This window comes from Chamaea fasciata, unplaced genomic scaffold (assembly GCF_029207755.1).
Source record: "Chamaea fasciata isolate MVZ Bird 193981 ecotype frontalis unplaced genomic scaffold, bChaFas1.0.hap1 SCAF_2, whole genome shotgun sequence".
Taxonomy (NCBI): Eukaryota; Metazoa; Chordata; class Aves; order Passeriformes; family Sylviidae; genus Chamaea; species Chamaea fasciata.
Window position 1 is genome coordinate 54,640,449 of NW_027094087.1, and position 26,359 is coordinate 54,666,807.

The window sequence follows — 26,359 nt, forward strand, 5'->3', positions numbered from 1 at the left end:
CCATAAATACTGTGAAGTTGCCAATCTTTCTGGTGTCAGTAAGGCCAAAGGATATGCTCTACTGATCTCACTGCTGTGAATAGGTAAGAAACAAAATGAAGATGCTGAAACTTAACTGTAGCCATCTAAGTTTATAATTTCTTTTTTTACCTTAATGCCTTAATGATGATTACAATGTAAGTAGAAAATATAAAGTATTTTAGGAGCAGTAAGTAATACTTAGAGGGCTCATTAATCCACGGTTAATGTGCAGCCACCACTGAGAAAGGAAGAAGCAATCATGCTGCCTCAGCATTGCGCAGTGTGCCATCGCTGCTGGCTTCAGGAGGGAGGCAGAGGATGCCCCCTCAGCCTGGCACTGTGGGAGGAGGCAGAGGTGGACAGAAAATGAGGGTCTGAAGTAGATGCCACAAGGCACACACAGCTCCCTAACCTCCCTTGCCATCGTGCATTGAGGCTTGGGGGCAGATCTGTGCCAACAGCTTGACTCTTTCCCCTGACAAAAACAGGAAAGTTGGCACCTTTTTCTTTCAGCTTCCAACTTGAGTAAAATTCTGCCACCTAGATCATAGGTGAAGGCTGTGCTTTGAAAAGTGTATGTCAGTGCAGCAACCTCTGTGCTTTTCCCTTGCAAAGGCAAGACCCTGGGGAGCTCAGTCATAAATCATCTAGGCCTGATAAAAAAATACATGTGTGGAAGTATTTGCCAGCCTTATCTTCACCAAAACCAAAAATGGTCTTCATCACGTTGGGTTTTCCTGGTGGTTCCCTGTGCACAACAGTGATAAGACTGTCTCATTCTGTCCCGAGTATCATGAGTTGCCACACCTGAAGAAGAAATCTGTGTCTGCAGTGCAGCCACCCAATCTCTGGGCTTTAATTATGGGAAGGGGAGTTAATTCTCATACAATATGTCCAAATATAAAATGGGGGGGGGGGGGGAGGGGGAACAAACTTGTCAGCTCAGTGATCTTCAGGAAGTTCTTAACTGGCAGGGATTTCCAGGGTGTACTGTGCACTGCCTTAGGACAGGGCCAATCAAGAATGGAGGGGCGTATCAGGCAAGAGTAGGTGTATATGTCAAAGTCAAAGGCAAGATCTTCCTTTGTCTTGCCAGGGAACCTAATTTTTCTGATACCTTTCACCATAGCAAATGAGTAGTGAGTCTGTTGTGGTTCCATATGATATTTTCTTCATGCATTATCCTCACTTTCAGTGTGTAAGATAAGGCTAAGGCTGACTGGGATGGAATACAGTGTCATAGTTAAATCTCCAAATGGGAGGTGGATGCCCTAGCTGTAAAGCAAAGAGAGGAGCAAGAGCAGGAAGCCTTTTGTTTTGGTGGGCTTTTCCCTCACACACTGTCCCTAAGGTGAAGAAGGAAATAAACTCATGTGCTCAAGGGGTAAATCCTTCTTTGGACAAAACCAGCAGGGGTGCAGGGCCCTTGGATGTCTCAAGCCTGTATCTGTGCTCTGTGGCTCACATGTGGGTGCTTACCCATGGTTGTAAGTGACCTGTGGTGTTCTGCTGTATTGGCAACCACCCCAAACATCATGGCCAGAGAACAGGGAGTGGGGACAGGTTATCCTCAAAATATAACATCTTGCTTCAAATCAGCCCCCTCCTTCCTGCTCTGTGCTGCCCTTGTCACTAACGTGGGTGTATCTTCTGTGCCTACAGTAATCCAGGAGCTATGCCCAGGGAACCAATGAATGCCATACCTTTATGTGATGCTCCTGATTTTCCATAATTTTTATCTAAGCATAATCTATTGGTGTTATTTAATTACCATAAAGCAGCTGCCTTATAGCATCCAAAATATATTTATTTGCCTTAATTTTGCAGTATGGTAATTAACTACCAACAAATGATTTAAAACATATTTACAGAGGGAAATGTCAGAGATGCATTATTTTTTCATGCCCAGTAAATGCACTCACAATAACCAATTTGGTATTTAATTAACTCGCTTATGAGCTCACCTATGAGAAATATTGTTTGAGAGAACATGCTGGCTATGATGCTTAGGCAGGCTCTCAGAGGGAGAATGCACCAGCTGCAGGTCAGCAACAATTTTTGCTTTATTATGTCAGGGCGTTTTACTGTTTGTATGGGCTTAATGTAGTTATGGGCTTAATGTAGTTATGGCCTTCACATCATTTCAAAGTTAAAGTATTAAACATGCAGAAAATCAATATGTAATAGAAGAATGTTCATTAAGCAAACCATAAATCAACACTGCAGACAGAGCAGGTACTGAAAGCTTTCATAAAGCTCCTGGCCCATCATGATCAGAGGAGAGGAGATGGTTACCATGAACAGCACACTTCTGTGTTTCAGATCTGGGTTAAGCAATACATACACCCTAAAAATTATTAGTTAGGAAGGGAATTTGCACCTGTCAGGACCTAGCAACAGTGTGATCCCTCCAGTGTTCCTTCTGCTATAACTCCCCAGATGAGATGGAAATTGCACAAGTTAAATGGCTCTTCCATTTCTGTTCCTATTTGAAATTTCACTGATGTAACACAGGGTGAAGCTTTGGTGAGGGTTTGGTGAAATTTTCTTGTCTGTCAGACATAAATCCACACTCTTTAAAGATAGAAGAGGCTCTTATGGCAATCTAACCAGGCTAGCTGCACAAATACAAAACAAAGATCCCTCTTCAGGTGCTCAAGGCCGTAACTTCAGCTCCCAGATGTCTTTTAGAAAGTCATCTGGTTTGGACACAATGACTTTAGTCAATAGAGATCACATGTCTATGGGCAAAATATGATATTTTTAGAAATTGTATTGTCAGCAGAAAAAAAAAAGGCTACATTTGATTACCTTGGAAGGCTTAGGCACAGCTGGGAAGGCATGGGTCAGTGTTTTCTTCTTCCTGAATGTTAACAAAATAGCAGCAAAGTTTGTATCAGTTTGGTATAGTTTTGCAGTAGGCTTACATTCCCTTGGGTGTTTACTACATCAGCCTGCTCCCTCCACAACCCCTTTTCCCTGTGCTCTTCTCCCTCCCAGCTTTTGCAGGTGCAGTTACAGCTCATCTTGACTGCTGCATCAGCATTTTCTGTCCTCTGAGGCTTTGTGAAAGTCACCCCAGCTTGCAAATCTCCTGACTGATGCTTCAGCACTGTGTAAAAGCCAGCCATGTCTGGACACACCACTTAGCCATCCGACAGCAGTCCCAGCCCTCCCCACTGCCTTTCCACAGGTAGCTGCAGCATCCTACCCTGCCCCACTTTGCTGGATTGCTCCTTTGCTTTTCCACCAGTCACCTCCTGACCCATCCAGCTGGATTCCCCATCCGGGAGAAGGCAGAGAGCACTCTCCCTGCAGAGCATCTGCTCCTGCAGGTTCCTGAATCATCCCTGGTCACTCTCTATCATGGGGATCAGCTGTGGGCTTTCTATTCCCTTTGCCCTGGCCTTGCCAGTTTGGCAGAATTAAAATGCCTTAATACTACTTCTGTTCTAATTAAGTATTGAAGCTCCTGTTTCAGGGGACTAGTACTAGATATTCTTGTACTTTTCTTTTTTTTTCTTTTTTTTCTTTTTTTTTTCTTTTTTTTTTTTTTTTAACCTGCAGTATAGAGTCTGTGGCTCATTGATCTGGAAAATACTGCACTTGTCTTCGGCAAATAGCTAGGCTTCCATAAAATGTCCCTCAAGTAGAAACTCCCAGTTGGCTTATAAATATTGTCACCTGCACTTTAGAGCTGGAAAAACCAAGGCCTTTCTGAGGTTAAAGCAAGACCTGCAACACAGAAAAGAGAAAACTCCAATGTCTTTTCATTAAGATGTTATCAGTAATTTTGTGGAATGAGAGATGAAACCTCTTCTGAAGTCAGAGAAAGTCTCACGGGCTCAGCACTTAGAGGATCACACCTCCCATTAGCTGAAAGAAGGGGGGTTTTTTTGAAGCTGTTCAAAATACATTTGATGTTGAAGTTACAGAAAGCCCTTAATTATTCTGGTTTTGGAGATAATCAGTCCAGGCACCTGTTCATACAACAAACAGCAATACAACGATTAAAAGAAGAAGAAAAGTAAATGTAAGCTGATAGCATTTATAGCAAGGAAAAGGTGTCCTTTGAAGGACAAACATTATTACTTATCTCACTCTGAAGTCCATGAGCTTTGTAAGAACATCCCAACTTCTGTCAGGGTTGTTTTGCTAGCCCAAAGAATCTAGAAAATGAATTAAGAAAGTTACTTTCAGGTCTGTGCCGCATCATCTCAAGATTGTCGTAAACTTGTTATACAAAATAGAAAAAAAATGAAGACGCTGTTGAGTGCCCGAGGGCAAAAGTGCAAATTTCATGCAAGATGCCTCTGTTTGTCCTCAAGGGCAGTGCTTGGGCAGTGCCTGTGGGGTGCTGCCTTCCTGCTGTGCCTCTGCTGCTGCTGGTCATGCAGGGGAGACCTACAACAAATGCCTTCTGCTGATTATTTATGAGGAAGAGAGAAGTTTTGATTGAATTAAGTTTGTGGTAGAATTTATTTAGGATTAAATTGCAGCTAAGTTTAAAGTTCCTTTTGAACAACCGGGAGAACTCTGTGCACATTTCCTAGAGGTTTTATCCACCTCTGAATCAGAACTGGAGAATCAACAGTCTGGGTGGGAGATGGTTTCAATGCCAAAATATAAGGGCTGGGTTTTGTTCTCTCCCCTGTGGATGGGCAGATAAGAATCCCAAGGCATGGAAGGTGCATGGCAGCAGCTCTGAAGCTCAGCCTGGCTCTTTGGCCATTCTGCAAACTGAGCTCCCTGGAGACCAACAGGGTAATTGTCCTGGAAGTAGACAAATCTGCATTTTTCTCATCACCCGAATTCACAGTAAAGTTAATGATAATGCAAGGCTTGTACTTTTCTCCTGTCTTTTTCTTGCTCTTAGTATAGCCAAGTGGTGTGCTGTTAATGGACATGCATCAAACTGCTTGAGACAGCATGTTCAGCACTGAGAGCAGGAAATAATCATTTCAGGGCCACTGCTAAGGAAACCTGTCGAAATGTCTTGGGGCAGAGTGAATATCTAGTACTTGGGGATTAATTATCTGGAATTTAATGAGGCCAAAAGCTAGGTAGCAATTAAATGTCTGTAGATGGAGAGAGTAGTTTCATAAAAGACTTCAGTGGTGAGGCTGGCTTAAAAAGATTTTGCTCTCCCATCTCAGGCTGTTACCAGTATTACTGGCTTTAGGGATGTGCTGTGAACCAGATTGCTGAAGGGATCTGCATTGCAAACTCTTTTGGGGGATCATATGTGAGTTGTGACATTTCAAAATTAGACTTAGGTTTCTGCCAAATTGGAGGGAAAAAGGAGATGTGTGTGTGTGCATGCAGCACATATGCCCTTACACACATCAACATAAATGTGTTACAAAAGTGATGTTTGCACAGTATCAACATCTAAGACTGGTGACTTATGTATAAATAAAAGAAGGATGGGAAGTAACCTCTTTCCTGATGTTAATACAAATGACTTCTTCAGCTGGTTAGGGTTTGCTCTTGCCACAGCAATTTCACCTTGGAGAGATGTGGTTAGGGTGGTGCGAAGAGAACCAGGCAGTGAGCTGATTGTTTGTTCAGGTGTGTGAATGATCAGGAGTTCTATTTTCATATGTACATATATGCATAAAAGGAGGGTGGTTTTTAACAGTAAATTATACTTTGATAAGTCAACAGGAAGTCCTCTTTTTTTTCTAATTTATGTTAAGCCATGATCGTACCCATGTACTTAGCACTGATGAAGCTGCACCTCGAATCTTGTGTTCAGTGCTGGGCCCCTCAGTATAAGAAGGACATTGAGGTGCTGGATCTTGTCCAGAGAAGGGCAGTGGAGCTGAGGAGGGGTCTGGAGCACAAGGCTTATGAGGAGGGTCTAAGGGAGCTGAGGGTGTTCAGCCTGGAGAAAAGGAGGCTCAGGGGAGACCTTATCACTTTCTACAACTCCCTGAAAGGAGGGTGCAGCCAGGTGGGGATCAGTCTCTTCTCTCAGGTAACAAGAGACAGAACAAGAAGAAATTGCTTCAAGTTGTGTCAGGAGAGGTTTAGATTGGATATCAGGAAGAATTTCTGCCCTAAAAATGTAATCAAGCATTGGAACAGGCTGCCCAGGAAAGTGGTTGGGTCACCATCTCTGGAGGTGTTTAAAAGAGATGTAGATGTGGTGTTTAGGGATGTGATTTTGTGGTGGTCTTGGCAGTGCTGGGTTAATGTCTTGGTTTGGGAAGACAGGTATCTGCCAGGTAAAATTACAATCAGAGGCTCTTTGGCAAAGATTTGGGAAATAGGAATAGCAGTTCTTTACTAGTATGTAATACAAAGCAAACAAACACAAAAAAACTCCCCCCCCCCCCCCCCCCCCCCCAACGACTACAGCATTAATGACAAACGACAACAGTACCAAGAACCTTGAGAGCTTTGTTTCACAAAACCCAGGGCAGTTTGGTTTCGGTGCCCCTGCAGGATCCTCAGAGCACCAAGCTGAAACAGTGGAAAAGTCCCGGGCTGGTAGCTGGGATGGCAGGGTGTCCTGGCAGGCAGGGGGTGCAGGGTCACGCTGTAGCAAGACGAGCAGCGCCGAAGAAAACCAAAGGAGAGGCAGGGCCTGGACCAGCTCCCGCGGGTGGCAGAGAAAACTCAGGATTCAGGCCGAACTGGTGATAGTAGATTTCCCAGGACTGGATCCCTTTGGCCACAGTGAAACTCCTCCAGCCAGCAACAGCCGTTCTCCGCTCGGCGTGCTTTGCGGCGGCTGAGCTCCTCGAGGAACGCCGGAAAAAGAAAAGCACGCAGCTGCCTCAAGTTTTGTCTTTTACCTGAGTTATCTCCCCCTTCCACCTTTGTCCACCTCTTTGTTTCCGTTAAGTACTCTCAAGTATCCAACACTTGGTCTCCTTGGTAACTTACGGGGAAAAAATTCTTTAGAGAAAGAAGGAACAAACCCAACCCCCAACAGTTAATAGTTGGGCTCAACCTTAAAAGTCTTTTTCAATTTAAACAATCCTAAGAAATATATGAGCAGTTCCCAACTAGTGTTTTTAAGAAAAAACATGTTGGAGAGCAAAGCTTCCAATCACTGTATGACCTGCCACACAGGTGTCTATGTGACATTAGCCAAAATCCAGTCCTAGACTCTGTTTCATCCAGTCCAGTTTTTCTGCAGAGTTCATGTTTCCCTCAGAGTACAACAATATCACTTCAGTTATTGCTGTTGTAGCAAGCTGATCAGACACGCTCCCTGGCATCTCCATAGAACACATTAATTCTGATTATGTAAAATATTCCAACAATTATTGCATCAAACAAGATGCAGACAACAGGATTGAAACACTATGGCATGACACATATAATAAGAAATTATAGACACATTACTTGACTAGGTATTATATTAGTTTGCATATGGGACCTAGGAAAAGACTTGCTGCATCAAAGCTCATTTTATTTTTAAATCAAGAATCAGAATATAGCCACTCTGGGCTTGAGGAGAGCCCTTTCTTGCTACTTACAAAAAGACTGATGGCTTTCTTACAGCCATGAACCAGCTCTCCATCACATATTTTGTTTTTTAAAGCTGTAATGAGATCAGACATAGCTCAGCTCTCCTTAACTCTCTGCGGGCTTGTATCAACGCAGATGTTCATTAAGAAGAGATAATGGTTTAAAAGCTCTAATTTTGTTACCCTCTCTGCCATCTAAACTGATCCTAATGTGATTAAGAAAGTCCTTTCTTACTTAGGCAGGGTCAATTTGTCTCCGAGGAGGCAGGGAAAGGAGACATTGAGGGTGCCAGTGCTGGCTCCGTGCTCAGAAATGTTATCGTGGCAGCGAGCAGACTTGTTAATGCTGTGTCCTTCATCACATCCTAAGGCAGGGGTGGGCAACCCACTTTAGTCTGTACTTATTTATCTGCATTTATCTGGAAGCAATGGGCTGCCACATTTCCACAAGTGCACTTTATACAAGAAGAGGCTCCCAAACCTGGTCACTGAGGCTGCTCCCATCACATCTGATTTATCACAGCTTCACCTCAGTGCTGTGGAGGGCCACAAGAAACCCAGTGAACCAAGAGCAAGGTGCAGAAGTGTTGGCACAACAGATTTGGTTGCCGGAGCTCCCAAGCATTTCGTGTCACACAGAACCAGACAAAAAGATAAAGCAGTCATAAGGAAGTCAATAGACTGAGATACCCCAGGTTTCAGTGGTCCCCTAGTAAATAGGGGATGGATAAGTTCCCATGAGGGATGCTGGCTTAGCCAGTGTAGGAGAAAATTGTGCTATTTCCTTTACCTGTTTATGAACATGTCCTGCTGGGGACTCAGGGCAGGATACAGCTCCTAAAATACAATTAGATGGTATTTGGTCTCTAACTCCAAAAGACTCACCTGATCACTTAGAGACAGTAAGAGTCCCTGTACACCAAAGCTGCCACTGAAAATGTGTAAATGTACCCAGTGTGCCTCTTTGCCCAGGGCTGATGTCCTCTGACCATCTTGCTCAGCTCTGTATCTCCCACTTGTACTTCCCTGGGTACAAAATCAGATAGTCCCATTGGACAAGATCCTGTATTTAATTTGTGGGTACCCAACACAGACTGACAGTCTAGAGGACAGGCAAAGACACAGCTCCCTATAAGCAGCTTTCAGTCTGTGTTTCATCCATTGCTTACAGAGCAACTTGACAAGTAAGAAGCCTCTCTGAAAAGGGAGGGAGCTGCATCTGCTACTTCCCACAGGAGTGCCCTAGTGGTAGAACAGATTGAAGCAGGGATCACCTTCCACTCTTTCTGCTGAAGCAAGGTCATCATGCAGGCAAAAACACGAGTATCTTGGGATAGAAAAAATATGACTCAATACCTATGCCTCTTATGGAAACAGTGAACCACAGCCTCGTTTTTCTCTCTCCTGTAAAAAACAATCCACAGAAACTAGGGCTCAATCCTAAATTTATCTTCCTTCACGTCAGCACACAAACTGTGAAAGCCTCTGCTGTCTCCATGTCTTCCCTATCCTAGCAGCTCAGCTCTGTGGAATGGCTGCAGTGCCGCTGTCCTGGCTTTGTTCAGCTAAGAATTTGGGTTCACTCTTTCCATACAGTGCTTTCTCAAGGTATCTGTTATGCTCAGTGCTGGAGAAAAAGCAATAGCAGAAATAATGAGGATGGCACAACATTAAAGCAGCCAAGTGAGAAATGTACCACTCCAGTGCAAACAAGACTCATTCTGGCCACTCAGCATCTGCTCTTCTCCCTGGAGCCACAGCTCTGCTACGAGCTATGTCTACAAAACCTTGAGGTGCCTCCACTGAATCATGATGTCACCTGCCCACGGCTGAACATATTCAACTTAATGTGACCCCTTACCTGGTGTCTGCAGCTGCGTGCATGGGATTCGGATATGGAATGAGGAGGCAAGTTTACTTGAGATACCCTTGCTCCAGAGTGCCAATTTCAGGACACAAATGACATGGAAGGAAATAATGTGCTTCTATGACTACAGTATACACTTAAAATTAATTCCTTGTAGCTGAAACTGGTTGTTCACATAAATCTCACTCTGCTTTTAAGCTAGGACACAACCTCTTCTTAATTGATATTCGTGCCTGAAGACGAAGAAATCAATTTGGCATGTCTAAGGAGCCTTTAGGTTTTTTGCATAGAAAGTCTATCCCTCCTAAATGAGTTTGCCTTTTTATTGGCTTGGGTTTGTGAAACAGAAGATAAAGTTTTAATAGTTACAGGAATAGATGTAGCCTTTCTTGGTAGGTTTGGAAACCAAAACACCTTCTGGATGCATTCTTTCCATGGTCAAATGCCTGGGCATATGTAAACTCACACAGTTAGTTCCAATTCTTTCCCTCACTGTCTCACTACTCCAGGGTGAGATGTCCATTTGTAATTGTTTATCACTGTGCACGCTCTCAAGCCCTGCAGAGGCACCTGCTGAAGTGGAGGTATGACACTTCCATTCCCTTTTTATTTGTTCTTTAACCGCTGCCCACCCAGTAACATCCTCAGATTCAGGCGAAGGTGAACAAACGAGGTGGGAAAGCTCATTTTAACATCAAGCCTGCAGTGTGGGCATATCAGCATTAAAAAATACAATGTGTGAGAAATCTCAGCCGCATTTCTGACTGACTGGAGTTTGGACGCGGTTAGCAATGCAAGCTCACAAGCATGCCCTTCCTTAAAGCTCTGAACCAAGCAAGTGGAAGAGTGAGGAGCCTGTGCTAGACTTTGAAATGAGCTTGTACAGCAGGTTTGGTGCATGGTTATCATGCCTTGTTACACGCACTGCCTCATGTCCTACAATTTATGTGCGAAGTATTTCTAATACAGCAACCGCATTGATTTCAAGGGCAGTTTGCAAAATGGTGTGACTCTGCAGCTGACAGGGAAGGTAAAACCTTAATGCCCTCTTCTAGACATAGAAGGGCTGCAGTACGGCTGAGGAGTTGAAATCAGTCCAAAAGCTGCTGACAAAATGTGCACTTGAAGGAAGAGAGGCTTTCTACATAGTGCCTTATGAAAACAAACACGTACCTGACATGTAACTGCATCTTGACATAAGAGGCCAGAAGAAAAAGCCTTTTACAGGAAAGTGCTTATTATTTTCACTTTTAAATGACCAAGTGCTTAGGAGAGGTGTCAAAAGACGTCCCTGAAGTTTGTCAGTCTCTGTGCAGCCAATAACCTTCAAGGGCTTGGGAAGCAGGACACGAACTCCCCTGATGTGGATTTTTACCTCTGGCCTGCACATGCTTAGCCACCTCTGGGTGTGGGAAATTCAGATGTGGCTCTGTCTACCAAACCACAGCAGGCCAAGGCCAAACACCAACTTGCAATTATCCATGCAATGTGATGGGCAGCATTCTCCCCAGATTTAGCACATAACAGCAAGTATTCTCCTTAATTGCCTTGGAGAGACCAGGAACTGTTTCCACCAGACACAATGCAGAGGCCACTCTGTGTGAGAGGTAAATTAAACCAAATGGACAAAAGATGTTCCACTTGATCTCAGGGCCAGGAAATGACCCCTGATTTGTTTTATTTACCTGTATAAAGGTAATCTCTGCTGATAAATTAGGGATGAGCCAGTGTGAGGCCAGACAGATGGATCAGGAAGAGAAAGATTCAAAGGGCTTGAAGGTTACCTTGGAGCTCAGAGGAAGGAGCAAAGTGGGATTCATCTCACCTTAGTGAGATGAACAATATCTGAAAACCCAATATCTGCATCTGAGCTCAGGTTAGTCACCCTCAACTCCCCTTACAGGCAGTGGAGAGAAATAGCCAAGTGAAATCAGAATCAGGGCAATGCCAGACCAAACTGGGAAGTAAGTTTAGCTCTAGCTCTGACACTCTATGGCTACAAATGATTCAGCTTAATCCTGATGCTATTTCATGAAGTTTTTCTAAATTTTCCACCTGTGTTTCTCCAACTGCAGTCACCTGTGTATGGTCAGCAGCAAGGAACTCCAGCAAAAGGGCATTTGCAAGTCAGTTAAATTGATACTACTATCACCAATATTCATTTTCACATGTGACTATTAAGAAAGAGTCGTAGATTATCTTGCTCTCTACTTTAATGCAAAGAATTCCTCTTAACAGTCTTTTTAACCTCAGTTTCTTATCCTGAAACATTCATTCTCCTCTCATTTTTCTACCAGTGTCAGTTTAATGTCTACCACCTGGAGTTGTGATTGTGCCTCCCCTTAGCTGTTCTCTCTCATACTGTCCTTTCTACCTCACTGCCTGAGTTACATGACTTGAAAAATAGTAGCCAGCCAACACTGTCACCTCAGCCTGGCACTTTTCTAAGTACAAAGGAAATTAAATATTGAGCAGTAATAAGTGAAAATGAAACATGGATCAGTATGGCAGAGCATGAGAATGCTGAGGGGCCTTGAATTACGAGAGATTTTTCCTTAAACCATTCTCATTTCACAAGACCATCTATGCACTCTGTACCCAAGGGCACTACCAAGCCCACAGCATTTAGCACAGCACCAAGTCTTCTCCACAGTCTATTAATTTGGAGGATCTCTGGCTGGTTCAAGCCACAGCTGCTGCAGACCCTGTATAACTCTGCTGCTGTTGGTTGCCATTCTGGTAAAAGGAAGAAAGCAGCATGGGCCTGCTCCTCCATTTACCTAATGTATCCTCACTAGCATTGCCCTGTAATTTATCTGTTACCAATCAATACTTGATATAATTTTAGCAAATGGTGCTGGAGCAAGCCCAAAAGTCGAAGCAGATCTTCACGTACAACAGGCAGCAGAAATAAATGGGGAGAAAACTCATGTGGAAAGCAAAGTAGAGATGGTACTTTCTGTGTCTGCAGATGTACTTTGTGACACTGCATGGACAGACCTCTAGAATTGAAAGACAATGGGATGGTTTTCCATCTTAGGACTGGAACAAAAAAGAACAAGAAGTCAACTAAAGACTAACTATTAGTTGATTAAGTGGCAGGAAATTATTAGAATTTTCTTTCCTTCAGTATATGAGACAAGGCCAGGGCTCTGTGTCATGCAGTTGCAAAAGGCTGGAGAGTCAGGGTAGGTTGCAGGGAGGAGAGCAATGTTGCTGGATCAGGGAAGGCTGACCCAAGGTGCAGCTGGAGCACAGGCTCAGACCAGGATGGGTGCTGTGGTGCTGAGCCACTAGGGTGTGATGGTCACACAATTTGTCTAGGGGCAGGAGAGGCAGAGAAGAAGCCAAATATGTGTGTCTTGAGTTTGAGACTGTGCAGAATTCTAGAGTCTAATTTTGCCTTCACACAGCTCAGTCAGGTTATCCACAACATTCTTCAATATTTCCCCTAAAACGTGGTAGCTATTGGTTTCCCTGCACTCAGGATGCTTTTGAAGGAGACCGACTTTGTTACTTGACAGCAGGGACTGGTCTTCAATCAACATCAGAGTAAGAACACAGGAATCTGTCAGGATGGCTGCTGTTGGGAGCAAACTGTCCTGTACACTTACCTCCTTTTGATTCAAAACCTTTTTCATGGGGAGTTTAGCTCCAGGCAATGACTGAGGGAAAAGAGCCAAGCAAGTAGATGGCTAACTGCTCCTTTGTCTCTATGAACTCAAGCATGTGGCAGCTGGATTGCACTTCCAGGTAGCAGTGGGAGGAGGCCTGTGTGAGTGAAAAGTCCCACTAGGCACAAAAAATTTGGGCCCACAGCTCAAGGTCCTGGTGTCACTGAGCTTTTCCCACATATAATTCTAGAAAGAGCCTCTGGTAAAGGCAGTGTTCATCTCATTTTCAATTTTTGTCATAGCCCTGCTAGGCTCTTAATTTCTTGTGTTAAAACAACAAATGAGATGACCCAACTGCAATCTCTAATAGGTATCATGGGTCAGCAATCATTCATTTGTTATAGTGCTTCTCACCCGAAGGACAGAGATGAAAATTTGTCCTCCTAATGGCAAGAGCTGTAAATTAGTTTTATTTCACTGTTAAATCTAGATGCCTGAAAATTAGGATGACCAGCCCTTAGCTAGGAAGAAAATGTGTCAGCTCAGGGGATTTTCTGCGTTAGGCAAATAGGCAGCTCATAATCACCCATTAAACAGTCACAGTGGCTGTGTCCTGATAGCCTTGCTACTCAGAGTCTGAGTGACTCTGCTGATATACTGAACGTGGTGAAACTTTGCAAGCCTAATGTCCACTTCTGGGCCAGTGACTCCAGCTCTACTTCTAGCTTAGGAAGAGAAGTGAACATCTCCTGCAGGTGCTCACGGTAATTTCATCTTTCATGAAGATGGACATGTTCAAGATAGAGATGGCGAATTTCTCTGTGAAGGTACATCTTATCTCTCTTACTACAGGAGCTTCAGATGAGCAGGTCAGATTGGAACATGCTGATCTTTTAGACATATACATTTAGATGAGACAAATCCCACCCAAAATTTAGCCATTTGTTTGTCACGGTTGTTCTTCAGCTGAATATTTTCTTTATCCTTGAAGTCTTTGCAAACCCTGTGGGTCTAAAAGATGTTATTCTGAATTAGCATGGACTCACTGTGGATTCTGACATTACAGGGTAAGCCGTCACTGCATACTTACAGGGTGCAAAAGAGGGAAATGAAAGGGTTTAAAAACAGATGGAAGCTCTGTTGACAGGGGCATGAAGGTGCCTAACAGCCTTCACTGAGCAAGTAGCTGCTAGTGAAGTTGTAGAAACACTTGAGTGGTTCCTCCTGGAAGTGTGGGTGTCCCTCTAGCAGTCACTTCACACATTATTCATGCTTTTGGCAAGACAGACTGCACACAACACCACACAGCCAATCCTGCTCGTTAAGCCTGATCCCGGGGGGCTGCCCGGAGCTCTCCCAGCCCTTTCTGAAACCAGCAGGGATATATTGCTCACCCCAACTGATGCAGTTCCTTGCAGCAAAGCCATGCTATTCACTGCAGGGTCACATCCCTACAGGCAGCAGGGATTGCAGCAGGCATCTCGGTGGCCTGAGGGCACCCTTAGAGGGCAGTGAGGGCAGGTAGGCAGCACCACAGTGTGAGAGATGGGGAGCAGATGTTCACTCCATCCCATCCCTGAGAAACCACACTTCCTCTGTGCAGCCCTTTGGGAAGAAAGAGAGAAGTTTGTCCTGGGTAAGAAAGGCTGAAATACCTTCGATGTGATGAAATGAGTGGTCTGTCATCTTGTTCAGAAAGTTCTCTAAAAAACCCTCTATAGAAAGCTGAAAATAAATCTTAAAAATCTAACCCACTGTCAAATCCTCAAAATGCATAAGTGTATCAGAATAGTTGTAAAATTATTCACTTCTATGATGTGCAAGTTATAGAGTATTGTACAGCCAGACAAGTTTATAAGAACATGTATTAAACTGCCAGCATGGGGAGGACCTGGCTGAAGTTAACACATAAAACTGTGCCACAAGACAAGTGAGGGTGTGAGGAGGGACATTAAAGAGTGAGAATGGCTTTGAATAAGAAATGTGGTCCTCTGTCCCCTTTTCCTGGTGCTCCACTTGCATTGAAATAGGAAATTTTAGAATGGAGAACCAGAGACCAGAGCTGATAGAAAGAGCCTCTGGTGCTGCAGCCGGAGCTGCATAGTCTATGCTAATGGATTTCTGACTTTAAAAATAACTAGACTCTAGGGACTGCAGCTCTGCTGGGTAATGGGTCTCTAACCTCTGATTGTGCCTGTTTTCCCTGTGAAAAACCTTGTCATTCCCTGGTGATACCCAAGCAGTCAGCCTCACCTCCACACCTGGTAAAATCATGGAGCAGGTCCTCCTGTAAGATGTCAAAACATGTGAAAGACAGGGATGTGATTGGAGAATGCCTACATGGCTTCACCAAAGACAAATCATGCCTATTTTAGTAGCTTTCTTCAATGGACTGACTGCATCAGCAGACAAGGGAAGAGCTACAGTTGCCATCCACTTCAACTTCTCTAAGGGTTTTGATACATCCCCCACAGACGCGTTACCTCTAAGTTGGAGAGAGGTAAAGGGTTTGACAGATAGACTGTTAGATGAATAAGGAATTGACTGGAAATATCCAAATGGAAACCAGTAACAACTGGTATGTCCCACAAGGATCCCACACTGGGACCAATACTATTTAATATCTTCATCAGGGACATAGGCAGTGGGATCAGTGCACCCTCAGAAACTTTGCAGATGACACCAAGCTGAGTGCCGCAGTTGGTTCACTTGAAGGAAGGGATGTTCTCCAAAGGGACCTTGACAAGCTTGAGGAGCAGGGCCTTGTGAATATCATGAAATTCAAGTGCAAGGCCCTGCACCTGGGGCAGGTCCACCCCAGGTATCAGTACAGGCTGGGTGATGGATGGGCTTGGAGCAGTCTGGTGGAAAAGGACTTTGGGGGTACCTATCCACATAAAATCAGATATGACTCTGCAATATGCACTTGCAGCCCGTAAAGATGACCATACCCTGGTGTGTATAAACATAAATGTGACCAGCAGGTCAGCAGAGGTGATTCTGCCTGTCTACTCCAATCTTGTGAGACCCTACCCAGACTACTGCATCCAGCTCTAGGGCATCCCAGCACAAGGTGGATGTGAACCTGTTAGAACACATCCAACGAAGGGCCATGAAGGTGATCAGAGGGCTGGAGCAATTATCCTATCAAGACAGGTTGAAAGAGATGGGGTTGGAGAAGAGAATGCTCCAAAGAAATCTGATTGCAGCTTTTCAGTTTATAAAGGGGCCTGATAAAAGAGATGGAGAGACATTTTTTACCAGTGCCTGTAGGGCAAGTTTAGATTAGACATAACGGAGAAAGTCTTTACTGTGAGGACAGTGAAACAGGGGAACAGGTTGCCCAGAGAAGCTGTGGATGCCCCATCCCTGGAATTATTGACGGCCAGTTTGGATGGGACTCGACATAGTCCTGACATAGTGCCAGATATCACTGTCCATGGCAGGGCATTGGGACTAAATGATCTTCAAAGGTCCCTTCTACCCCAAACCTTCTGTGACTCAGTGGTCCTACACTCCCTCTTGCTGTTGGCACGCAAGGTCAGAAGGCAGGTGTCAGCAGGCTGGGGGATCCAGGAGGTTCTCCCCAAAAACAGCAGAGCTGAAGGAGGCACAGCATGGAGACTGACTGACTCAGCCTCTCCTGGAGAGGACAGACAGTAGCTTTCTGTAAGCAGGAATGTTAACTTAGAAGATTGTTGTGGATTATGGTTTTAATTTTTGGGGTTTTTTTTAACAAAACCTTTTAAATTTTCAGTCTATTAATAGCAGTGGAACATTGTCTTCTCAGGCTAAGCTGAGCCTCCCTTTTTGTTCTTTCTTTCTTTCTACCTGCATCCTCCCCTCATGAGGAAAACTTCTAGAAGAACTATTCTTTGAGAATTTGAGGGGGAGGACAAAGAAGGAACAGGTTATGATTTGCACAAAATTAAAAGAATATTTGAGACACAAGACAAATGTTCCCAGAGAAATACCCCCTTTCCTTACTGCAAATAATATGTCAATGAAGCATTTGCATACATTACACAAATTAAATTTATTTACTCAGACTTGTTGTTTGTTTTTCCTGCCCAATGCTAATAGCTCATATGGATTTTCTGGGGTTTTTTGTAGGTTTTTTTCCCCCTTTCTTAAGCCTGACTATACAAACTCAGGACACTTTCATCTGACAGTGGAATAAGGATGAATTTGGGGTTGTCTTGTAATAGGGAGACTTTTCTTTCAGTGCAACACTTACACTGCAAGGTACCCAGAGCAAGGGCAAACTGAAAGTCACTAGTGGAGAAGGGGCAGAGATGTGCAGGGAAACGGAGAGTTACTCTGAGCCAGAAACAATTTTTTTCCCTCTTCTATAACCTGAGCATGACCCCCACTACACCAGACCATTGTGGGTGGGTTTGGGATGCCCACTGTTCGCTGGTACCAGCAATGCCTCATCAAGAGGGAGACAGGCATGACTTTAGGACACCTTTGCATTTCCTCAGAAACAGCTCTCAGGAGAAAGCCTGAACTAAAAATGTGGAGTGTTTTATTGCTCATACATTGATCAGTGACTGCTACAGAGGTGTAGACACAGGCAGAGTCTATGAGACAGGACTGGGAGACAGGGTTGGCAGCACTGAGAGCCCTGTGCTCCCTCCTCACTACGCCTACCTGGCCCCAGCCTACCCTACTGTCTGCACTCCACTGTGACCAGTCTGGCACAGGCTTAGCTGCACATTGCCATGTGACAGCTGACAGAGCAATGTGACACAGAGCACAGGGCAAATCCTTGGCCAGGAGGAGTGCATAGATGGGACTGGAGACACTGGTCCCACCAAGAGAGGCTGTGGGCTTGTACAACAACCACCACCTCATCCCTTCTCTCCTTCCAGCAGACCAGCAATGCTTGTGCCATCCTTTGGCACTCCTGGCATGCATCTCTGAAGAGCAATTAATGGATTTAAGTGGTGTAAAATTGAGATAGTTGGAAATTGTCTGATGGAAGGGGAGAAATTCAATTGTCTCAGGGTGGATTTGGTCTAATTATCTCAGATGACACCAGCAAATCTGCTTCTCTTGGAGACACGCTGTTACTGTAGTAACTTGTAAATGAATATCAGATGATGAGTTATTCAGAGGCAGTCTGAACTGCTGAGTTTATGAGTACAGTGGGCAATAATTTCTTCTTTCTTTCTTTTTTTTTTAAATTCTTTTTCATATTAATTTCTTTTTCAGTGTGAATGTAAACCACAAAATCAACAGGTCAGATATAGGGCTCTTGTGAACTCTGCCTTCCCTATCAGACAGAGCAGATGCAGCTTGGAAGCGCTTTATCACTTTGCTTTTAATTAAAGTCTATAATGGTTTTGCATTTTGTGAACAGGCTTTATCCAAAATACAAAGTAGATAAAGGATGAATCAAATCTTCAGATAACTCTGCATTTTTGATTATCTCTATTGTACATATGCAGGCTGCTCACTCCCTCACCCAGTGCCAAGATCAGCAGTGTCTCATGAGCAAGCTGCTGATAAAAAATGGTTGTACCATGCCCTTGTGGAGAAAGAGTTGATAGGGTGTGCCTTGGCTACTGATACTTGCCTTGTGTGGCCAAAGGGGATGGCATTTAGAGGCATCACCCTTGCTTAAATCAAGGCATAAAATCTTCTACTCCAAAGAGAAGATGGTAAATGCCTGCACACCCCAGTGCATCAGCAGTTGCAATGCAGCATCAGATACACTATACTGTGGTTTGCTGTCACTGCGCTGTGCCCAGTCCTAAAATGCAGCAGAGAGAATACAAGTTGCAAATCAGGTCCCAAGGGCATGTCCCACCCTCCAGGCTATTTTTTTATTTTGACTAGCAAATAACTGCCAAATGCTCCACAGGAATTGCCCATGCACACGGTTTTGCTTGTATCTAATCAGTGTATTTTATTTCTCAAAGAGAGCATGGAAAGTGATCTCATGTGAGATCCATCAAACACAGCAGCTAAATCAGGATAGTTTTCCTGGGTGCCCATGATCCTGCTGCAGCTTTGGCTGAGGGTCAGCAAGGTGGTGCATCTCCCTTCAGTTTGAAACATGGGAAGTTTTGGTGTCCATCTGGGCTTGGAAGGGTTCATTAATCTTAGGTTTGAAGTGGGAGAGCCGGATGTTCACATAGGTCTGTTTCAGAAAGCATCTATGGACTGAAATGATTTAGTGTGGATCCTGTTTATATTTCATTATAATTACATTGTTTTCAATGTATTAAAGAAGGTTGAGTTTGTTGAAGTTTTTTGCTTGTACTTCAAGAGTGCATGATAGTTAATGCTGAATAAAATTATTTTTGAAAAGAAAGCAAGGGGATTTAATTTGAGAATAGCACCTCTTTTTTCACCTGGGATACATTTAAAATAATGAATCATAGATTTGCTAGATCCAATACAAACCGATGGTTTTTTTCCAAAATGCCTCTAAATATATGTGGATTCACCTAAAATTCGGGGTCATCTGATAGAGTGTGTGGTACAGCATGGACGTGTACAAAAGCTGTATTTTCTCTGCATAGTCAGAGGTGTGTAATTAGCATGAGGACAGCCATTAACACATGCCTGTGCTGTGTCACCAAGTCACGCCTGATTATGTTGCAAAGTGAGATTTAGTAAAATGAGCTTGAAGTTGTCCTCTCACGGCTATTTGATAGTAGGGAAAACAAATCCTTCCACTGCCACAGCTGCAACTAATATTCAGTACTTAAGAAATTCAACTGATGCATTCATAATGAACAGGATTTTGTGTAATTAAAATTTTAAATAAATCCCCAACATGAGTCCTGGTTTGGATTTCTTAATTTCAGATATGAAAGTACAGCTTTTGACAAAATAGGTTGAGGGGGTTGGGGTTTTTTTTTCTTCTCTTTTCTTTAATCTGAAAGACTCTAAAACATCTCATTAGCATATTAAAAAAGAGCAGAAGATAAATTAAATGAAGACCAGGATTCAAAGACTCACTACTTTCTTCATGTCACCTTTATAGTTCTTTTGAGCTTCTGTCCCTGTGAGGTGGGTGTAAGTAACGTGGAGGTGGATGTTAGTGGGTGGCAAAGCTTTTGTGAGGGAGAAAGAAGCTGAGGATTAGAAAATTATTGGAGGCAGTTTCCACACAGATGAGAAGAAGCAGTCAGTCCCTGAGAAGCCAAGAAACAGGAGAAAGACAGTAAGAAAACTGAATAAATGGCACATTTCACTGGGAAAGAAAATGCCAATTTGTTTCGGCAGAAACCCTAAAAGTTGCCATGGTTGCTGAAAGTTGCTGAAAACCCTGGAAGTTGCTCACTCAAAGCAATCTCACGGCTGCAGGCCCAGGTCCCTCGTTGTCTTCAGAAATCTTTAGGTCACCATCAAAAATCCACCAACTTTTCATGGCTCATTTCTAGTTGCTTACCTACCTACAGGGTGACCTCATCTCGTGTTGTTCCTTGCCACAGGCAGGTTGGTGGAATTGTAACAAGTGGTGTGGGCACAGCCCCTCTCAATCCCTGGCTCCCACCAAATGTTGCAGCTGCCATGAACATGTACAGCTCCTACCAACTCTCCCATAATCCAGCCAAGAAAGCTGTGGATGAAGAGGAAAAATTTTGGCTACATGGAAGGAGTAGTTTCCTCTTGGGAGGGGGATTAGTTTGCAATGTCTCAAGGTGTGCTGAGGTTGGACTGGGCTAGAGAGGGAGCTGTCTTCTGTTTTGGGCTTGCTGGCATGTCTGGTGGCTTTGTTTTCATCATTGCAGTCTTCTACCCTTCAACCTTCCCCTGCATTTTCTATCAAGTCATTTGAGTTGTAATGATGGTAGAGAGCCACAGATTTACACCCTCATGTGAACAGGCATCCATTTCTCTCTTCATGGGCTGCCTTGTCTCCAGTGCAACAGGAGAAGCCCATACTGATCAGCTCTTTCCTGACTAAAATAGGGTTGTCCTTCTGTTTCTTGTCTAGAAACCAGTAATAACCTCTGTGGGTCTGTGCTGAGGATGGATTTGGTCCTGTCTGCATGTTGAGAGGGTGTCCAGGGGGATGCTCCTTCAGCACCTCTTGGAATCAAGTGGATTGCACTCCAGCAGTCTTCATGGGCTGTGAAAGGAGCAGACAGACTTCAGAGTTAGGGGCCTACTCCTCAGACATCAAAGGCAGAACAAATGTGTCACATCTAAAGCAATTTGCTGCATTTTTTTAGCAGAAAACCTGTGTCCCAGTCCAAATCTAGTCATGGTTGGGTTGGGGCTTTTTTCCATATGAAAAGCACCACGTGTTTATAAATTGCTCTTTGCCAAATGACTTGTTCTTAAAAAGAACTGCTCTGTAATAAGCTGCATCATTAAAAAGATATTTTTCTGTGAGCAGCAGAGCCTGGTTTCCTGCGGTTTTGGTGCCTCATGGTGGGATTATGTTGCATCTAATGAGGAGCACTCTGGCTGAAGCCTTTTCTCCTGTTCATAAAGACACTGTCTCATGTGAGTTCTCTGGTGTCTATAATCCATTTGGGATCAAACTGCCATTGTTTAGGTTCTCTCCACTCTGTCAATGTAATACTGCCCACGTGGTCAGCTGTTCCTCCCTGGAGACATGAAAGAGTCATGCTGCTCTACCCTGATGCCTCTTCTCTCAGAAATGGTTAAAAATTAAAGCATTTGAGAACTCCGTCCCACAGTTCAATTTGACTGAAATTGGCCAACAAGCTAAAAGATAATTGAGAATAATACTGGACTGACACAACAGTATAATAAACCTAATTTTATTAGGTAATCAGGCAATAAATGGTGGAAAGTAAATACTGGAGCAGATTAAACATGGAAAAACTGCTCATAAATATTTATTCAAGCATTAAATACACTCAAGGTGACCATTTTTTGCCTGTTTTGCGTTTCAATTTTAGCATTTCAATTCACAGTCGTATGAATGACCAACAACAGCACACCCCAATAGTTTCACTCATGCCTCAAAAGTAAATATAAAACAATTGTTTTCTCTGAGACTTTCTTTAAAAAGTGACAGGGAACTATTAAACATTTCTTTCAAAATGCTGCAAATTTCGAATTTTGAAACAGAAATATCAAACAATTCAGAAGCCAGATTTTGAAGATGGTTCTTGCCAAGTCAAAGAATAAAACCAGATCATGTCATTTGTGGTATGTGATGAGTTTCCAGAATTTTCAATAAACCTGAAATGAACAAAGTTAGACAAGAAATCCTTTGTTGAAATGATTAATGGAAATATTTCAGAAATGTGAGTTGTGAAAGGGACTTCATAATTATGCGCACACACACGAAAATTCACAAGGTTAGGAAAGAAGAAAGATATATTGTATAAGTTTCTCATTATAATTTATTTTTCCAGTTCTCAAGCCATAGAAACATGTTTGTCATAAAATGATTTTTGAAGATATTTGTATTTTCTTACCTTGGATGCAGTTTTGATGTATGAGCTACCATTGTTCTCCATGTTTCTCAAATTAGGAGAATGCATTTCTAAATTCAGTTTCATCCTCAGTGGAAATGGTTTCTCTGACTCTGATAATCTTTGGAGAATAATTATACACAGTCTATAAAGCTTCAAATTTCAAAACCTAATTTTGAATGTTAGTCAAGAGGTTAATTTAAGATTCATCTTCCAAAAGGGGAGTTAAATAAAACTGATAGAAGGCTGGAACTTGTCGAGTGGTTGAGAGGTTTATCAGCATGTGAGTATGAGTTCATTAGTTTTAATTAGTATAATCACTAATGTTACATTAACAGTTTGGTGAGAGAAAGTAATTGCTCACACCCACTGTATTAGATTGGGAGATTAGAATTCATTTTATGAGGCTATTAGCATTTTAGGGATTTTTTTTTTTAAGGCTTTTACAATCTGCCATTGCAATAGCCTCCTTCACCAAAAAGAGTTTAAATTAACCATAACTTTCATCCTAATGGGATGCAAAAATTAATGTAGAATTAAGCGTGAACCAGTAATCCCACTGTGATAAGCAGGCAGCTAAAGCCACAAACCTTGATTCGTTTATAATGACCTATTTTATTTCCCAGATCATGACAGTCATTTATCTGTCCTCAATTCATTATCTTCTCGGAAAGTTTATATTCTTGAATTTTGTACTGCAAAACAAATAAAATATGAAGAAGGGAAAAGTAGAACACTACTACTGAAGTAATAATTGTTGAAGGAAAAAGCTGCTAGTTTCAATAGTAAGATTTAACTTGTCAATTATTCTTCGTATCAAATTCCAGAGGAAGAAGAAACAGCTCCCTTTGACATCCAACGCCTTGGGAAGTGCCATGAATTTCACAGCAACAGCAATCACAACCCTGCTCTATCCATCACAATCTTTGGCAGCTACTGACACAATGAGAATAGATAGAATTGTCATCCTGGCTGGCAAGGAAGCCCTGGTCATCTGAGAGTTAGAACAGTTTACCCAAGAGATTGCCTTCCAAAACATCCTGTAAAGAAACATGCGAGTTCTGGGGGAAAAAATTGCTTACAGCAAGGCTGTAGTGAAAGCTTTTATGGTATTCGTAACAAGACAAGACAATGCATCCTTTGCAGCAAATCTACCACCCATTATATGGGATTGTGCTTGTCCCTGGATAAAACAAACCTCTGCTCAAAAAACCCAAATTTGCTATGAGTTGAATGTGGCACGGGGGAGAACAACTGTTAAATGTTTGAACTATCATGTAGTTCATATCATTTTGGGTACATCTATTAAAATAAGGGGATGTGGGACAATATTTAGGGAATTACATTAATCTTCCTAGGACATATGTTGAAGCAGAAGGTACCAATGTATGTACGTACTGCTATAAGGGATATTAATGGATGTAAGAGATGTACCTTTACAGTAGGACTTCAGAGAAAAAAAGCGTCTAAACAGCTAAAATTTAGGCACAACTAGGCAGATCTCAGTCTCTGGCATCAGCTGGTGTCACCTTGAGAAGCTGAACTACTCCAACTAAGATCTGGATCCTGCACTCTAAGGGCTGCCTCACTATGCAGGCTGCCAGAGGCAGCCCCAGGTAACCAGGTTTCCATCTTGAGTGGGTGAAGTAAATGTTTAAAATTGGGTAAGATGAATCATGACCAGCATGCCTGTGCCTTAGGGTTTGTTTATGCACACAGTTACTGTGGAGAGACATTACTCTTCCTGAATAACATTACATGTGAATACATTTTTGGCTGAGTAAGGCTTGTTTCTCTTCAGCAACATCCACTTGAGAGAGGGAGACCAGTTTGCTTTTCAGCCCTCATGTGGAATTCTTCTGCAAGTGCTGCTGCTGCTTTTTTAGCAAGCTGCCCTACCTTAATCCAAATTTACTTTAGTATAGAAGTGCCCTAAATCTGCCATACAATCACCTTTGAGAGCAATTTAAGATTTATGGTGGTAAGGGCATCAATTAGGCACAAATACATTGACCAAAAAAATAGTGACGGTATCATATACAATAAAAACTGACATTTATTTCACAAATTATGGATGTAATAAAGCCTATTGTTTCAGGAAAACTGCCTGTATTTGCCTGTATGTTTCATTAAAGAATAATAATGCCATACATATTTCATTCCCTTGTTCTGAGCATCAAGAGTCTTAACTATATAAAATGTCCCATGCTGTCCTTGCTTTGTTGGGTTGTTTTTTCCCTTTTAATCACATTTTTTACCCTGAACTAATGAAATTGCGCTTTAAACACATACATCATTTTCATTTGAAGTGACTTCTCATGACTCAAACTGTTTGTCTCTTCTCCTGGAGAACAAGGGAGCTGCCATCTCCCTGTGCTGTGCAGATCCAGGTCAAGACTGCCTATGATCCTCGGTGTGCTGGGTTCTCTGCATCCCCAGTGGTGCTGCTTTAGGTGGAGTATGGGTGACTGATGTCTGTGGGGTCTGCACCTTGCATATCTGCACTGGTTTCTGCTCCACTTGCTCTCACATTTAATTTGTCTCTTCCCATAGTATGCACCGACCCGCTGTGCAGCTGTGCAGGCGTCCGCGGAGCAAGGCATCCTTCCTCCCTGCCACCACCACGAGGCGGTGCACGACCCCCAGCTGGTCCCCTGCACGTGCCCACTCTTCTCCTGCCCATGGGAAGGGCACCTGGAGGTGGTGGTGTCCCACCTGAGGCAGACCCACCGCATCAACATCCTTCAGGGCGCAGAGATTGTCTTCCTGGCCACGGACATGCACCTGCCGGCGCCCACGGACTGGATCATCATGCACTCTTGCCTTGGCCACCAGTTTTTGCTGGTCCTCAGGAAGCAGGAGAAGTATGAGGGCCACCCCCAGTTCTTTGCCACGATGATGCTGATTGGCACGCCCACCCAAGCCAACAACTTCACCTACCGGCTGGAGCTCAACAGGAACCAGAGGCGCCTCAAGTGGGAGGCGACCCCCAGGTCGATACTGGAGTGTGTGGACTCTGTCATTTCGGATGGGGATTGCCTTGTGCTGAACACTTCCCTGGCTCAGCTCTTTTCTGACAACGGGAGCCTAGCGATAGGAATTGCCATAACCACCAGCAAAGTGCACAGCTCCGAAGCTGAAATGTGAGCGGGAGGAGGAAGAGGAGGAACAACTGCAACAACTATGGTGCTCTAGCTGCCTTCTGAGAGCCAGAACTCATGGACTTTTTTGGGGGGTGGGTCTCAGGTCTTTTATGGTATTTAGTACTCATCCACAGTGGGCATTATGTAAACATCCCGTGGTTACGGTCCCTGTGTCATGTATTTACCGTTTTGCTAATACAATTTTATGAGAAATTTTAAAGAGGCTAATCAGTTTATTGTCACCCTCCAGCAGCGCTGGAAACAACACTTGTTAATGAAAAGTGCAGCCAGGGTGGCTCCTAGAAACCTTTGGTCTGACCGTGCTATGCAAATACGTTTCCTTCATTGCCTGCCTAATGGACCAGAGGCCCCTGTGCCTGATGAAGGGTCAAGTATTCCACTACGGGACAAGGGTACTCAGGTTTCCATATTAGCAATAGTGATTTAACTCCTATATTTTGGGCACAGCCAAGCTCTGTGGGGGCTGACAGTTTAGAACTTCCTTCAGATTCTGAGGAAACAACATTCTCACCCAAACAGTGAAAGCTTAGAAGAACAAGTCACCCCGTCTGCTGAGCAGAGGGCTGGGAAGCCTCATCCTGCATTAAATCGGGAATGACATCTAGTGGGTGGTCACGGTGAACATGGTTAAACCTCCCTCTTGTATCATAAACAGCAGGGACAGTTTGCTAGATGGTCTGGCCATTGGATGGGCAAAACCACACCCAGCCATTGAGGCACTCATCTTTTTAGCTGCTGTTTCCTTAAGCATTCAAAAAGAGATTACTGATTTTGATTTGGAAAATAAAGCATA

General features: G+C 43.4%; 1 protein-coding gene across 1 annotated transcript in view; it reads left to right on the plus strand.

Annotated features, from left to right (window-relative positions):
* SIAH3 (siah E3 ubiquitin protein ligase family member 3) overlaps nt 1-25,765 on the plus strand; it is a 39,565-nt gene extending 13,800 nt beyond the window's left edge. Inside the window, exon 2 of the mRNA XM_066176190.1 lies at nt 24,956-25,765. Coding sequence (XP_066032287.1) covers nt 24,956-25,549 — 594 coding nt within the window. The 3' untranslated portion in view covers nt 25,550-25,765. The remainder of the gene's footprint in view (nt 1-24,955) is intronic.
* Nucleotides 25,766-26,359: the final 594 nt, after the last annotated feature.